The sequence below is a fragment of the Cajanus cajan genome, chromosome 11 (genome assembly GCF_000230855.2).
Source record: "Cajanus cajan strain Asha chromosome 11, NIPB_CcT2T_4, whole genome shotgun sequence".
NCBI lineage: Eukaryota > Viridiplantae > Streptophyta > Magnoliopsida > Fabales > Fabaceae > Cajanus > Cajanus cajan.
The window spans coordinates 6,752,304-6,767,599 of NC_138527.1; the positions used below are offsets into that span (position 1 = coordinate 6,752,304).

The window sequence follows — 15,296 nt, forward strand, 5'->3', positions numbered from 1 at the left end:
CCCTGGTCATTAGTGTGAGGAACCACAATCACGTCATATTCACATTCATCACAACATCTCATTTCATGTCAACATACTCACATCATAATTAATTGAACAATTAAGCCATAACATACCATTCGCCACACCATGCTATTAATTCAATACTAAAACGGTGATACAATATGTACACCTTTGTGCCAAGACATCACACCAAAGTCCTTAAGTCAATTTCGCATCACATACACAATATAGATAAGTCCACACAAAACAATGGTTCACATATCCCTCAAGCAATTCACCATGAATCCACGTCTAGATCATCAATTGTTATCATATAATATAACCATAACATTTATAAATTAATATAAAACCCAATTGATTCACCAATTTAATAGAATATTAAATCAAATAGTAAAATTCCCAATTTTTCAAAACCTAACTCACATGCATTTTTTTATAATTTCGTTCTCCCTCCCAGATCATCATTTTTACAAATTAATTATATATTCATAATCCTTAACACATGTAGAATCTCATAATACTAATAATTCTCCAAACAGAAACAATTATAAAATTACTCATAATCCTACGAGCTTCCTCCTCTACCCAATTCCCTTATGTAACTTTGCATACAAATAATTCCCTTTTCCCCCGTACCTCTATAAGTAGTAGCTGAAACTAAAGCAGGATCTGACTAATCTCCTCCTCTAGGTTCCCCTCGGTCTTCAGAGAATGTAGAAGGAAAAGAAGTGAGAACCGAAAGAAGTCAAAACTGAAAGAAGTCAGAACTGAAAAGTGTGCTTTTTGGGAGTGCCAGAGCGCTCTATTTATAGGCATCAGGAGTGGCCGGAACAGCCCGTTTCAAATCTGGAACGGCCCGTTCTAGACTCTTCGTCATGTGTAAAATTTCACATCTAGAACGGCCCGTTCTAAAATCAGAACGGCTCGTTCTGGGTTTACATTTTAACCCATAACGGCCATGTTTGGAACAACCCGTTCCCAACTTTGGAACGACCCGTTCCCAACTAAGGTTATAGGCCATTTTAGTGGTTTAGAACGGCCCGTTCTAGGCTACCAAAAATAGGTCTTTTTAGTAGTTTGGAACGACTCGTTCCAATTTGAGAACGACCTGTTCTAGGCTACTAAATCACCTATATTGGACTTTTAGGCCTTCGTACAATCTGTGAAAATCGGGTTGTTACACTACTAATATTTAAAAGTTTTTTATTATACCCCTTGAAACCCCAAAGTGATATTAGAACAATAGGCATATGATTACCTTGAATCCTTGAATGTTTTCCACAATTAAAAATGTGATTTTATTTCATATATGACATGCTTTTGTTTTTATTATGCATGCTTTCATATGCCTATTTTTAGGTGTTGTTTACTTGGAGCTCATGTTGTGTAGTTATTTTTGCAGGCTTGAACACGATCGTGTTGATGGTTTGAGCCCATGTTGTTTACTTCTTGAACGAGCCATAGATGTTGGATTTCTTAGCCTTGTTATTATGTGCTCAAAGGTTTAGAAGCAACACAAGAATATGGAGACGTTTGGCATGATCAAACACTTTAAACTACTCTTTCAGAAGTAGGCAAGACAAGGGAGAGTTGATTATAGATAACAAGAAAACAAGGGCAAGGAGCAATTGAAGCTTGCTTTTTTTGGCCTAAAATCGACTAGCAAGGTGGCTAAAGATGTTTCATACTTCCATTAATGTAGGACCAAACATTAGAAGATGAATTTCTTGATATGCCAAGAAATGTGCAAGAAGAAGAAATGAAATAAGCTTTCACTTTAGGTATTTATGTCATTGAAATTAATTTATATACTTCAACATCATGAGTATTAGATACTAGATGTAGTTTTCAAATTTGTACCAATTTGAAGGATTAAAGGAGAGTAGAAAATTGACCAAAGGTAAAATGCACCTATGAGTTTATATATATACGAGGAATGATCAAATTATTTCAAGAATAACTCTTGATAAAATTACTTCATTCAATAACTCATGATGTATGTTGAATTTCAATGATCCAACCGTTAAGTTAAAAGTTTTTAATGTATAGATCAAATCTATAATTTTTTTAAAAAAATGAAAACCATATAATACTTTATTATATGGATTCATATCAATGTATAAAATATTTTTATGATTATTTTTCAATTTAAATTAATGCAACGAAGTATCAAATAGTTTCAAATTTTTAAAAATTTGCAAACTTAATATATACGTTAAGAACTTTTAACTTAATGGTTAGATCGTTGAAATTTAATGTATAACATGTGTTATTAAGTAAAATAAGTCTACCAAGACTGAGTTAGAGTATGTGTATCCCTCTTGTGTGTGTGTGTATCCATAGGAATTATAATGATGACTTCAGAGTTCATATCTAGAACTTTACGCATACTATCCTAACCCTTCATCACTAGGTAGACTCTAGTGATTCAGTGAACCTACAAGTTGAGATTGGACACAAAGGTTGTTACATTAATAATAGAGACTCTTTAGGCTTGTTTTGGAACTAGATAATTATTATTTCGTTCTTGTCACTTGCAAAGGTATGAGTAAAATAAATCGATGAAATTTTTAATAAATGAGAAATGAGGAAAAGCAAATTAAAATATGTGGAATATAATACACCTTTTAATTTTCGCTTTCAACTATACAAGACATGCTTGACACATTTTGTGACAATTTTTTCTAGTGGTTCAAAATTGCTAGAAATTACATATTTATTATTCTTTTTTTTTCTTTTAATTTAAAAATCTCCACTATACTTAATTTTATTTTAATATATATTGATGCTAAAAAAATTTCACAATTATTTTATTTTTTTAACATATATTGTTGGCTTAAAACCAGTCAAAAAATGTTAAAATCAATTAAAAAAAATATAATCAATTACTCATCTAATTATTAATCAGTCGTTAGTCTAAGTGGTACTGAATTCGATCTTCTATAGATCTTGAATTTAAATCATACATATGAAAAAAAAATTGAACAAGGATACTCTATCAGTCAATCCCAATATTATAATTATAAAAAAAATTCTCCAAATCTATATTTTTTTCACACCCGTCCAAATGAATAAACGCATACAATTGATTTTGGTTAATAAAAAAAAAAATAAAATTTTATAATTTTTTTTAAAACCAACCACCCTTAATTCTATTCTATTTTTCACTTATTTTCATTTACTCATTTTCCTTTTTTTATTCACTTTATTTCTCTTTTTTTTTTTATTTCTTCCCAAAATGCAGAATAATAATTGTAATTTAGCATTATAATATTCTTCTGTTTTATTTATTTATTTATTTATTTTTCAACTTCCTTCCTGAACCGATACATGTTAATTTCAATTCGGGTGAAAAAACTGCGTGTCATAACTCATACGAGGTACTACAGCAGAGTATGGAACCGAACTGAACCCGCAACAGTGAACGAACCACATGATGCTCCGAAGCCTCTGGAAACGTCGTCGTCACCCACATTGGAGTCCCACGTTCCTGTGCTCCTCACCCGCTTCACTCTTTCACAGCGCCACCTGCGCCCTCGCGAGGCGACACTTCGTCTCCAACGAGGTGGAGGCTCCTGGTTGGAGGTGGAGCACCGAAGAGCCCTCGGGTTTCGTGGACGACGACGTTTCGCATCCTTGGCCCGAGTGGGTCCAGCTCATGAAGTGCTTGCTCGACAAGGGACACTTCAATCACCAAGAGGGAAACCCGTTTCGCAATGCTGGTTTCGGCGCCAAAGATTGCAATGTCGTTAGAACCGCTTGTCTTAATTTCGGTAGAGACCACTTTCACCTTTTGAGGTAAAATATATGCGTTTATGTCACTTATGTGGTGGTTGGTTAGTTATTGGTTTGTTCTGTTTGCTGAGGCTGTGCATGCTAGGTGTTTGTGTTTAGAACTCTGACAGGCTGTGATGTTCAAATGGACGTAAACCTACGCATGATTTAGAGCTTTTTTATATTCCCCTTTTGATGCTATGGCCAATTTTTCTAAAATATATTATGGTTCCAAACATAAAAAAATCTGGTTTAAGGAGTCAGAGCATCATGTCTTGTCTCGAAAAGTTTAATTAAGTTGTCAGAAAACATAAGAGGGTTTTCTTTGAACCTTCCTGGCCATAATTGACCGTGGTATAAGGGGGTGTTTTGATAAACTTTTTCAAAAGTATTTTAGAGAAGAAAATACAAAGGAAAAATGAGCTAAACTTTTCCAAAGCTAAAATTAGATTATGTGTGCATAAATTAATTTGTATAAGCTTTTTCATATATTGTTTTTTTCAAAGTTTGGTTTTCAACTTATGTATAAATTAATTTTAGGAGAAACTTATTTCATTTTTTTTTTTCTTCAAGAAGAGACGAGCTTCTATAGAAGTTTATCCACATAGGCCGTAATATTTTTAGATTAGATGGCTTCAGATAGAGATCACACTTCCAGATATAAGGTTGTAAGTTGTATGTTTTAATAGAAAAGAAGGCCTAGTTTTTAATATTACCATTCTAGTCCAGTGTGGACTTATGGATTTATGAGTTCCTTGCTAATGGATTTAACTGGCAATGGTAATTCATGCACAAGTTTTTTTCTTTTTTTGTTCAATTCCTACATAATTTGCACCAAAGTTATTTTGCAAGTGACTTTGTTCTCAGATTCTTGTCTCGAAAAGATATAGGAGTTACTGTGGCACTTGGATGTCCGAGCTTAGATAGGAAAGTGATCAACTCAGGAAAGCGTTTGAGAGCATATGCGGGTATTGATGAGGGAAATGTAAGTGATGATCAAGTTTCTACAATCATTTGTTTTCTTTTATATTCCTCTCATTTCTATATCCAAAAACAAATTACTTATCGTCAATTAATAACTAGGAATTGTATGGACTGGTGCTTCAATCAGGTATGCAGTTTGTGCAATTTGAGGGGGGACTGTGAAAGGGCATTTGTGAAGGCACGAGAAGATGAAGGTGGAAGAACAGTGGATGTAATGCGTATTATTTTGACTTATGGGCTTGATCCAATTATTGGTTCAGTGGAAAACAAACCGTGTCTAACTAAAAGGGTGGAAGACTCTGTGAGAAGACTGCTGAAAGAAATAACAGAGCACAGTACTAAAGAGGAAAATTCTAATTTTTCAGACACCACAGAGGCTGTCATTGAACATGTTCATCCCAATCAGCAGGACAAGGGAAAAATAGATGTTTCAATGATGAAGCAAGGCGACTGGATTTGCCCCAAGTAGAGTTTAATTTTCATCTACTAATTATTTATTTATTAAATCTTGTAGTAGTTTCTCCTGCAATTATTTATGTTTTCATTTTCATCTTTCATTGTCCAGATGCAATTTCATGAACTTTGCTAGAAACATCAGGTGCTTACGATGTGACAGCTTGTTTGAGGAAAAAATCAAGCAATTGAAGGAGGATAACAATCACCTACCTTTGAAGAAGGGAGACTGGATATGCAATAAGTAATGGCTGTTAATATCATGTAGGTTTATATAGTGTTTAATTTGAAACTAAAATCAATTTTGATTTCTGCAGATGCAATTTCCTGAATTTTGCAAAGAATACAAGATGTTTGCAATGCAAAGAGAGGCCTTCCAATCGTCACCTTAATCCTGGGGAGTGGGAATGTGACTCGTAGGTTTTCTTTAACCATACCAATATTTTGTTTCAGTTTCTGTAAGAAATGACCAGAGTCTTTTTCAGCTTTTTGTATTTACTTGCTGTTGAAATGACTGAAATCCTGTTTGTGTAGATGCAATTACCTCAATTTCAGAAGAAACATGGTTTGCCTGAAATGTGACCATAGACGGCCTATAGTGTCAAGGGCTTCAAAATCTTCTCTTCAACCTCAGCAAGAAGATATAGACCACTATAAGAATAGCAAATTTGCTTTTGTGGCACATCAGGGTGATAGAAGTTATGAAACACCAATGATTTTTGGAAGAAAGAACAGGAACAGAGATTCACACATGTGGAGATTTGTAGAGGATAGAAATGAAAATCACGAGTGCTTAAATAAATCAAATGATCCTTCTGACTTTGTGGATTTTCCTATTGTTGGAGGTAAGACTCAATTGACTGAGGTACAAAGGAGAGAAGCATACAAGACTGAGTTGCCAAATCAGTTCAGAAGGCCTTCATGGCAAAGTGAAACTGATGATGAGTTTTGTTCAGATAGCCTGAGTACTGATGATGAATTTTGTTCTGACAATAACCAGAGTACTGATGATGAAGAAATGGACGAATGGTTTGGAAAAGGTAAGATTGAAAGGTAGAATTCTAAATTTTAATTTCTATACACTATTAATGTAAAAGTTTTTATATTTTCAACAAATTAGAAATCATGATAAATATAAATTTTAAGGTAAATATTGGAAAAGTCCACCAATTTATAGTGCATCAACTTGATAGAGTAAGACGAGGATGTTCATAGACGATTTGGTCTATTACCTCGGCTTGATCTATTGGGAAATTGAATATTTTTTGTCCCCCATTTTGAATTGAATAATAATGTAAAATTTTGTTGCACTGTCCATGCATGCACTATCTATACGTTTTGATATTTGAATGAAGCATGAATTTTTAAGTCCCAAAGAATACATAAAATACTTGGGAGGGTCTTTATATGTTTTTATGCTGCAAGAATAGGTTGATATAAGGTCACAATGTCTGATATTTCTATTTATACTTGAATGGCTAAAAGTAGTTGAGTGAGGAGACAACTTTGACCGTAGAATAAGACGATGTATAACATCCAAAGGCTTCCTGAAGGCATCGAAAGGTGATAATATGTTGAATTTTCTGATGATCAGAATATTCTAAGGAAATTTAATTCAATCGACGCTATACAAATGGTTGAATATTTATTATTTAAGGTGTCATGGACCTTTGCTATGGACCATGTGTCGCTCCTTAAACAGAGCCGGTCTTCGAGTGTAGTTTAGAAGTGCAATTGTTTAGGGCTTCTGATTCTGACCTGGAGGGGTCCAATATTATTTGAAATTAAAAAATCTACACTTAATAACATATTATATCCATTCTCTAAGTTTGATATATAAAAAATAAATGAAAAATACATTTAATAAAATTTGTAATTGATATTTGAAGAAACTGTTTTAATTTTTTTTTTAAATACACTATTATTTGTGGTGGAATTCGTTTACGAGTTCTTTTTATTTGAACTAGCATGCAATTGTTTCAATTTAGGTATTTAAAATTTAAGAATAGTGACAAAGACAAAAGAAGGTGACTAGTAAACATTTGTCTCCAAATTTTCATTAATAAATATTAAGCAATAATGTTCATGCATGTAAATACTCAAATGAACAGAATGAACAATCAATATATTGGCAATGCAAATCATAGTTCATTTCGCATAACGATCAAATTACAATATCAGGAATAAACTAACTACGAATTGAAACTAATTACACTAATCCTAAGAAAAGAAAGAAAATGTGGCCAAGAAGTAGTCATACCTAGTAGCAATCCCATGCACGGAAGCCATATGTGCAGGTAGAAAGTGCTTACAAAAGTACGAGTATGAAATTTTCGACCCTTGTGAACGGATGTGTTTCTCATATTTATAGAGTTAGCTGTGAGCGGTTAGTGCATTGTGTGCTCGTAACTGTTATCCACTACCTCCATTTCGTGGCTTAAATCGAGAACGGTTAACATTGTATGCGTACGTTGTGGGCTCGTAACCGGTATCCACTATTCCCATTACATGGCTTAAGTGTAACTTTGTATAACCGTTTTATCCCACGTGATTTTTATTTCTTCAACTTACTCGTTTAGTAGCCACCCAGGTATAATTGTTCCCACATTATTCAGGTAATCGTTGTTAACCTCTCGACTTACCATCGAATACCTATATGCATTTGGTCATACTTATCCTTTATTTGTTTGCATGGCTTGCGTACTTTCAATTGACTCTTCTGTCCCGAGCATATCTCGAGAGAATCTCTTCAAGTAGTCCCAACAACTGTAAATTTTACCTCTCTAAAATTATATTATACACTTAATGTAGTAAGATGTATAATTTTCTTAATAAAATTACATACCTATTTTTTGTTAAATATGTTTTTACTTTATACTTACATTTAAAGAGTCTTAATTTATTATTTTCTTTAACACGCATAGAATGTCTGGACCGGCATTATCCTTAACATTCGGGTTTCTATATGTTTCACAAAAATATTGTAAAACTAAAAAGTAAAGTTACTAACAATTAATTACTTCTTGATAGTTTTGAAAACCAAGGTCACACGATGAAAAACATGATTTTATTTTATTTTATTTCACGATGTCATGATTTTTAGTCAACACTGATAGAAAATATGCTTTCTGAAACTTCCTTATTTGACTTTGGCCTATTTTAAAATAATGAGAAAAAGGTGTGTACATGAAGAAAAGGATCTACAGTCAAAATAAATGAGTAAAATGATTTAATTTATTTAAAGCAAACAAGGGGACTTTTGAAGAGTAAAGCTCTCAATTGTAATAGTTAATTTTTAATTTAATGGAGTACATTTTAATATTATCACAATTCAGCATGTGAATGCATATGTCTATATATTTATCTATATATTAAAGTAATTTATTAATTTAATATTATATATAGTTAAATAACAGAATAAACTAAGTATAAAGTATAAATTAAAATATATTTATAATATATAAAAATAAATAATTTTAATATAAATATAATATCATATTCTATAAAATATAATCTGTTAAATAAAAATATTATAAAAGTATAATTATTAAAAAACATTTTTAATAGAATGAGACCAAACCAATCTTCATCCTCAAAATATATTGCATCTAATTTTTAAAATTTAAACTTGTTAAAATTAACCTCATATCAGACCAAATTAATTTTAGACGAGACGGATGATGTATATCCCTAAATTTATTTCAATTTGCAAGTATAATTTACAAACCAATTGCCAACCAATATTTAGAAATTCTAAGGCACCGTGTGTTAAGATGTGTTTCCTTAATGTAATTTATGTTGGATCTAACATGACGAAAGAGTTATTTCTACATTTTTTTACATTAAAATAAGTGAAAGTCCCTTGAACAATGTAATTTAAGTTTGATTTAATAAGACGAACAAAGTTACTTCTCTATATGTATTTAAGTATTGAAAAAAAATAACATTCATAAATTTGTATACTTTTAACATTGAAATTTGTATTTTTTCGTTAAACATAATTTTAAACATATTTAAATATTTATTATATTTTGTACATTAAAACAAGTGAAAGTCCCTCGAACACTTTTTAGATGATAAATTAAACACACACTTGTTATTTGTTTTATGTTGGATTTTGTCTTCTTATGAAGCTTTTCCGGAATAGACAATTTCCCATAAGAGTACCCACTCTTACATGATTTAGCTTTTTCCATGGAGTTTGTAGTACTGTCATGTTTGTCAAACTCGCGAGTTAATTCGTAGAATCGTAAGAGTTTACGAGTTCAGATAGGAAAACTGATTAACTTTCTTCTGGAATCGTTTTCTAGTAAACTCTTGTAGACTCAGCTGGACTCAGGTGGAATCGCTCAAAATCGCGAGTCTATGGGCAAGTCTACGAGTTAGCTTAAGGTCAATTTTTTAACCCCTAAATGCCCAAAACGACGTTGTTTCAGAGAGGGTTTCTAACCTTCTCTCTATTTTCTTCGATCTCTCACTTTTTACATACGAAAACCACACTCTCCCTCCCTCCGTATTCTTTGATTTGCCTTTGTTCGAGTCCCACGGCACTGTTCTTTTCGTCCAATGTTGTCCTTGCAGCTTTTGGCATCGTCCTTGTAGTTTCTGACGAGCTGTTCGTCCACATGTTTTCTTGCTTGTCCAACACCGTTCATTCACCTTTGCCAAGTTGAGAAAACACTTGCTGGAAAGGTGCTTTATTTCCTTTATTATTTTACTATACCATTAAGCTCAAACAGCAAATCAAGGGCCTCAATCCACGTTGCTGATCATTTTTCCCTCACACGATTCATTAATAGCAACTCGCCGTGCGCATTTCTTGTTTTAAGTTTTGGAATTGGATCGACCATAATTTCAGCAAGCCACTCTGAAGCACCCTCTGTTTATTTTCAGGGGAAATGGGTTATATTTTTCCCCGTCAAATTTGAAGTTCTATATTATCATTATCAAGTAGAATTTTAAAATTCTGAGAGATAAATCAAGCCTATTTGACCCAAAAGGTCGTATTGTTTCTAAGATTTTTGCTAATATTTTAAAAAGTTTAATCAAAGTCACGTTCTAAAAATACAAATTAATCCTTATTCTGAATTATCAGACTTGTAAGGCTGCACAAACCTTGTCTATGAACTAAAATCATGATTAAAATGGACTATATATTGAATATATATATAATTTAAATATAAGATATAAATAAACAAAATATACTGCATATATATCAAATATACATCGATTTAGTTACTTAGAATTTTGGTAATCTAGATGTTCTTTTGGATGAATCATGAATAGGGATGTAAATAAATCAAGGTCAGATTTTGAATATATAGATTAAATCTGTTTTATAAAATTAAAATTTAAGTCTACTTTATTAGTTATTATAGACTTTTTTTTATAGATCTAACTTATTAATCTAATAAATTATTAATATTAATTAAATTAATAAGCTTAATTTTTATAAATTAAAAAAATTATTTTTAAAATATAATTTACTTGATATTTTTAAAATTTAGATATTAAAAGAAATATAAAAAAAAAATTAAATCATTTTTTAAAGGACAATCCATACGTAATTATGTATGTTGATGTACATTTATGCATAGATCATAAGTTTAAACTTATAACTTATAATAAAGAAAACTAATTATATAAAAAAATAATTTAAATTTTAATAATTTATTTTTGTTTTATACATTTATTTATATATTTATATTTTTAATAATATATATATATATATTAATTTTTTTATTATATTATATAAATAAATAAGCGATATTAAGTCTAACAGATTTTTTTATAAGTTTAAATTCGACCTTTTTATATAAATATTTTTTTAAAATTAAAATTTAATTTTTTATATAAATTTTTTATTTAAGATTTGACATATTCTTATCTATAATCACAATTGTATGTATTGTTTCATGTAATTAATTTCTTAATTTGACTTAGTATTTGGTATTGTTTCCAAGTCATGCAACATTAACCATTAGAATTTGCCACTTCAAAAGTAGACTACGATCATGATCATGATCAGAGGGAAGAACGATTATGTATTTATAAACATGTTACACCTTATATCCACAACTGTATTAGCATAAAATAAAATAGCAGCAGAACATGAAGCTTCTTAATTATGATAACTTTAAGAATTAACATTGATATATGAGCAGAAACAGATGGTACGTGTGCATCACTTCCTGAAGAAATTTGTCAATGATTTACCGTCCAACTCTTTTTTGAAGAACCTGGTCATAAATTCATGAAACGTGAAGTTCCTATAAAGAGGTGGTTTCTCTTCTGATGTTAGCTCTGGCAATGGTCCAAAAAGTCTTTCCCTGTCACTAGGGTTCAGGAAAACAGCAACCGAGACTCGTGCCTCATTACAATTATTGGCTAATACTCGATGATGAGCACTCTTATATGCCTCGTTTGAAAGTACCTGATAGATACACAAAATCATAAATATGAGACAACTAATTAAATAAATAAAAGGCTGAAGTAAATATTTTTATAGTATGAAGCAATTTAAAATGATGTTAAAGATGAGTTTATGATTAAATGAAAAAACCTGAAGGAAATCTCCGATGTTGATGACCAAAGCCTGAGGCTGAGGCTTGACATGGATCCAACCCTGTTGTGTCTCAACCTGCAAGCCCCCAATATGGTCCTGCAGCAACACCGTAAGAGCCCCTGGGTCCGCATGAGAATTAAGACCCACCGTGAGATCAGGCTGAGGGCAAAAGGGGTAATAGTGGCCCACCATAACCCTCCCTTCCACCAAACCCAACTCCGTGAGCCTCTCCGCACCCAATCCCAGCCCCTCACTCAGCAACCCATACAACACTGCAGCTACACGTGTCACCTCCTTGTCCCATTCCATCACCTCTTCCCTACACACCTCCGGAATCTCGCTCCAATCCGCTGCGGTCGGCCCCAGCCTAATCTGAAATCAATCATATCATTTATTCAACATTCTTTATCATTTCTTTTCATAACCACAACCTAAATCAAATGTTTTTCACTGAAAATAAAGTTAAGTATTAGGTTGACTAAAAAAATTGTTTAGCATTAATTTTTATAAAAATAAAAATGACAACAAAAAAATCTAATGGCTAACATTTTTCTCATCTTAAAATATCTCTTAAAATTTGCTAGGTCTCTTAAAATTTGTATGGTTTTAAATTGTGGTTGCGGTCGCGGTTACAATTATTGCGGTTGCAGGTGTTGCGGATATTGCAATGTGGATTGCGACCATTGCAGTGTAAAATTATTAATTATTTTCACTAAATATAAAAAATTTAGAATTATTAATATATATTTTATTTTTAAGGATTTATACATTTTAATTTCTTTTTTAAAAAATATTTTATTGTTTTAATGAATAATTTAATTTATTTTAAAATTATAGTATCAATTTGCTATATTGTGGTGCATTGTGGATGTGTTGCTAACACAACACTATTACGTTACGAAAAAATGTATAATTTCGTGTCTCACTACAATTATAGTTTAATGCCATTGCGGACAGTTACAAATATGATATTACAATCGTAATACGTGATACAATTGGCAATTTAAAACAATGGTCTCATCTATTAATTACCACACAAGCATTTAATCATTAAACATGTGTATAAAAAATTTATAAATTTAACTTGGAATTTAAATTTAATTCATGTATTCTTTATCTAATTTTTCAGATTAAAAAAATTGCATAAATATGTAATGATTAAGATTCTATGCAGTCAGTGCATGCATCTTAAGTCTTAACCCTTGAAATGATATATTTGTTTTATATAAAAATATAAACAAACGAGTATTGTAAGTGAGTGTCGTTTGGTGCAGTTCATTCTAGAAGTTCAGACTCAGAGGATGGTCCAGAAGTGATAACGTACGTTACGTTAATGACCTTCATTTCTCATCCAATGTTTGGTATCTTATTTTGACGTTTACTTTAATCTCATTCTAATCTAAACTTGTTTTGAAAGCAACACCTCTCATAATTTTCTGTTTGGTATGTTAGTGCTTTATTTATTCCTTTATTTTCAAAGTAACACCCCTAATGCTTTTATTTAATCTCATAACGTTGTTTAGGGTTTTTTATGTTGCTTTTTACATTTTCAATCCAACATCCCCTCATACATTTTTATTTTTCAGTTTCCAAAACAACATTTCTCACCATTCTTTTTACAAAGTAACACCATGCTTTTCTGCTTGATATGTTAGTGTTTTTTTAGGTAAAGTATCTTCCACTTTACTTATAATATATATTAATTATTTTTTTTTTTAATATATTATAGACCTAAATATATTTTTAATCTCACAAATTTAAGATAATTTATTTTTAGTTTCTCAAATTTAAAACTATTATTTTTAATTCTTTAATTTTTAAAAATTTTATTTTAATTCATTAAATTACTAATAACATATCTAAAAATTACAAATTAAGACAATTATGTAATATTAATTTAATTCAATGTAATGTTTTCATTAAGAGAAATATCAATAAATAAATTTTATACAATAATATTTGATAAATTTTTTAAAAAAATTTAAATATAAAAATTAAAATAATTTTTTTTTAAATTATAAAAATTAAAAATAATAATTTTAAATTTTTTAAAAAATAAATTTATCCTAAATTTAAAGAACTAAAATCTATATTATATTATACTTTATTTAGTCTTTTCCTGATGTGCTTCACCAAAAATTATTAAAAATAATCTTCACTAAAAATATTAATATCACAATATAAAATAGTAACAACAATTTTTTTCTTGACAATTTAAGTATACTAAAAATAAACATGAATATTAAAATAAGCAATTTTCATTTTCACAAATAGCATATTTTAGAATAAAAATATCTAAACATAAATTAATATACACTAAATTTGCAATTTAATTAAAATTAAGTTTATAAAATTTAAGTTCCGAAACTTAACTTTGTCAAACCCATAGATTTGAAGTTTTTAATCATATGAAGTTAAGTCGAACCTGAATTGTATCGCGCCAGCTGGCAGCTTTTGATTGGAAGAGGTCCACGTTGGAAATGTACGATACACCCTTCCCCATTTCCCTACGGTACACCCGCGCCCTTTCCTCCGCGGGTTGCTCGTGAAACGTCTTCACCGCCGCGAGCGTTCGCCGGAGGAGCTCCTCCGGGACACCGTGGTTGATGACCTGGAAGAACCCCACCGTGCTCGCCGCTCGCCGGACTTGCTCCACGACCGCGGCGCGGGAGCTCCCCAAGGCGGAGAGATCCACCGTCGGAATTTCGGGCGCGGATTCGGGATCGGGCCCGGGCTTCAGGCCCGCTAGGGTTTCGGGCGGGTGAACGAAGAAAGGGGGGATGGTTTGGACCCCCGAATCGACCAAACCTTTGACTCCGACCTTGGTTTCGTCGAACTCTTTCACGGCCTTGGCGCGGTCGTACGGCGCGGCGGCGGAGACGACGGTGGCCACCGGCGACGACATTTGGAAGGAGCGACAGGAGAAACTAGAGAAGGGCTTGTGTGTGTTAGTTGAACTGCCACCAAAGCGAATGTAGGTTGGAAGCAAGAAAGTGCAAATTTTGCAATGAACCCCTAAATAAATATGTTTATCGTGTAGGGTGTGTTTGATTTCAGAAAATATTTTTATTTTTATTTTTGGAATATAATTTTTATTTTTTATTTTTTAAATTTAAAATTTTGTTTAGTTTGACTATTTTTAATAAAAGTTTATAAAATGTTTTAGTATAGATTTTATAATCAAAATTATTTTTTATATATGAATTAGAATAGTATGTTATTTTATAAATATTTAAATTTTTATTTCATATTAAAATAATATTTTTTAAAATTATAAATCTAAAAATAATAATTTTAAATTTGAAGGATTATAAATAAATTTATCATAAATTTAAATTTAAGAGATTAAATATATTTAAATGATGAATAAAATAAAATAATATCATGTATTGTTAACAGTTTTGTAAAAATCATATTTATAATAATTTTATTGAATTAAAAAAGTCTACTTTTTTATGTTTACGGAAAATAGAAAGTAAATATAAATATGGAGTAAAGGATAATACAAACATACTTA

The 15,296-nt window shown here is 31.1% G+C and overlaps 2 protein-coding genes across 2 annotated transcripts; one reads left to right on the forward strand and one right to left on the reverse strand.

The window, feature by feature from the left end:
* The first annotated feature begins 3,339 nt into the window (after positions 1–3,339).
* Positions 3,340–6,531, forward strand: LOC109791146 (uncharacterized). Its single transcript, XM_020350410.3, has 6 exons — positions 3,340–3,801; positions 4,645–4,762; positions 4,889–5,226; positions 5,327–5,458; positions 5,532–5,630; positions 5,749–6,531. The coding sequence occupies exons 1-6, from the start codon at positions 3,437–3,439 to the stop codon at positions 6,269–6,271; spliced, it is 1,575 nt and encodes a 524-aa protein (XP_020205999.1). The 5' UTR covers positions 3,340–3,436; the 3' UTR covers positions 6,272–6,531.
* Positions 6,532–11,235: 4,704 nt separating this feature from the next.
* On the reverse strand, positions 11,236–14,785 carry LOC109791145 (1-aminocyclopropane-1-carboxylate oxidase homolog 4). The gene is made up of 3 exons (XM_020350409.3): positions 14,205–14,785; positions 11,777–12,151; positions 11,236–11,647 (listed from the first exon to the last, which is right to left on the reverse strand). Exons 1-3 carry the CDS (start codon positions 14,682–14,684, stop codon positions 11,399–11,401), a joined length of 1,104 nt encoding a protein of 367 aa, XP_020205998.2. The 5' UTR covers positions 14,685–14,785; the 3' UTR covers positions 11,236–11,398.
* Positions 14,786–15,296: the final 511 nt, after the last annotated feature.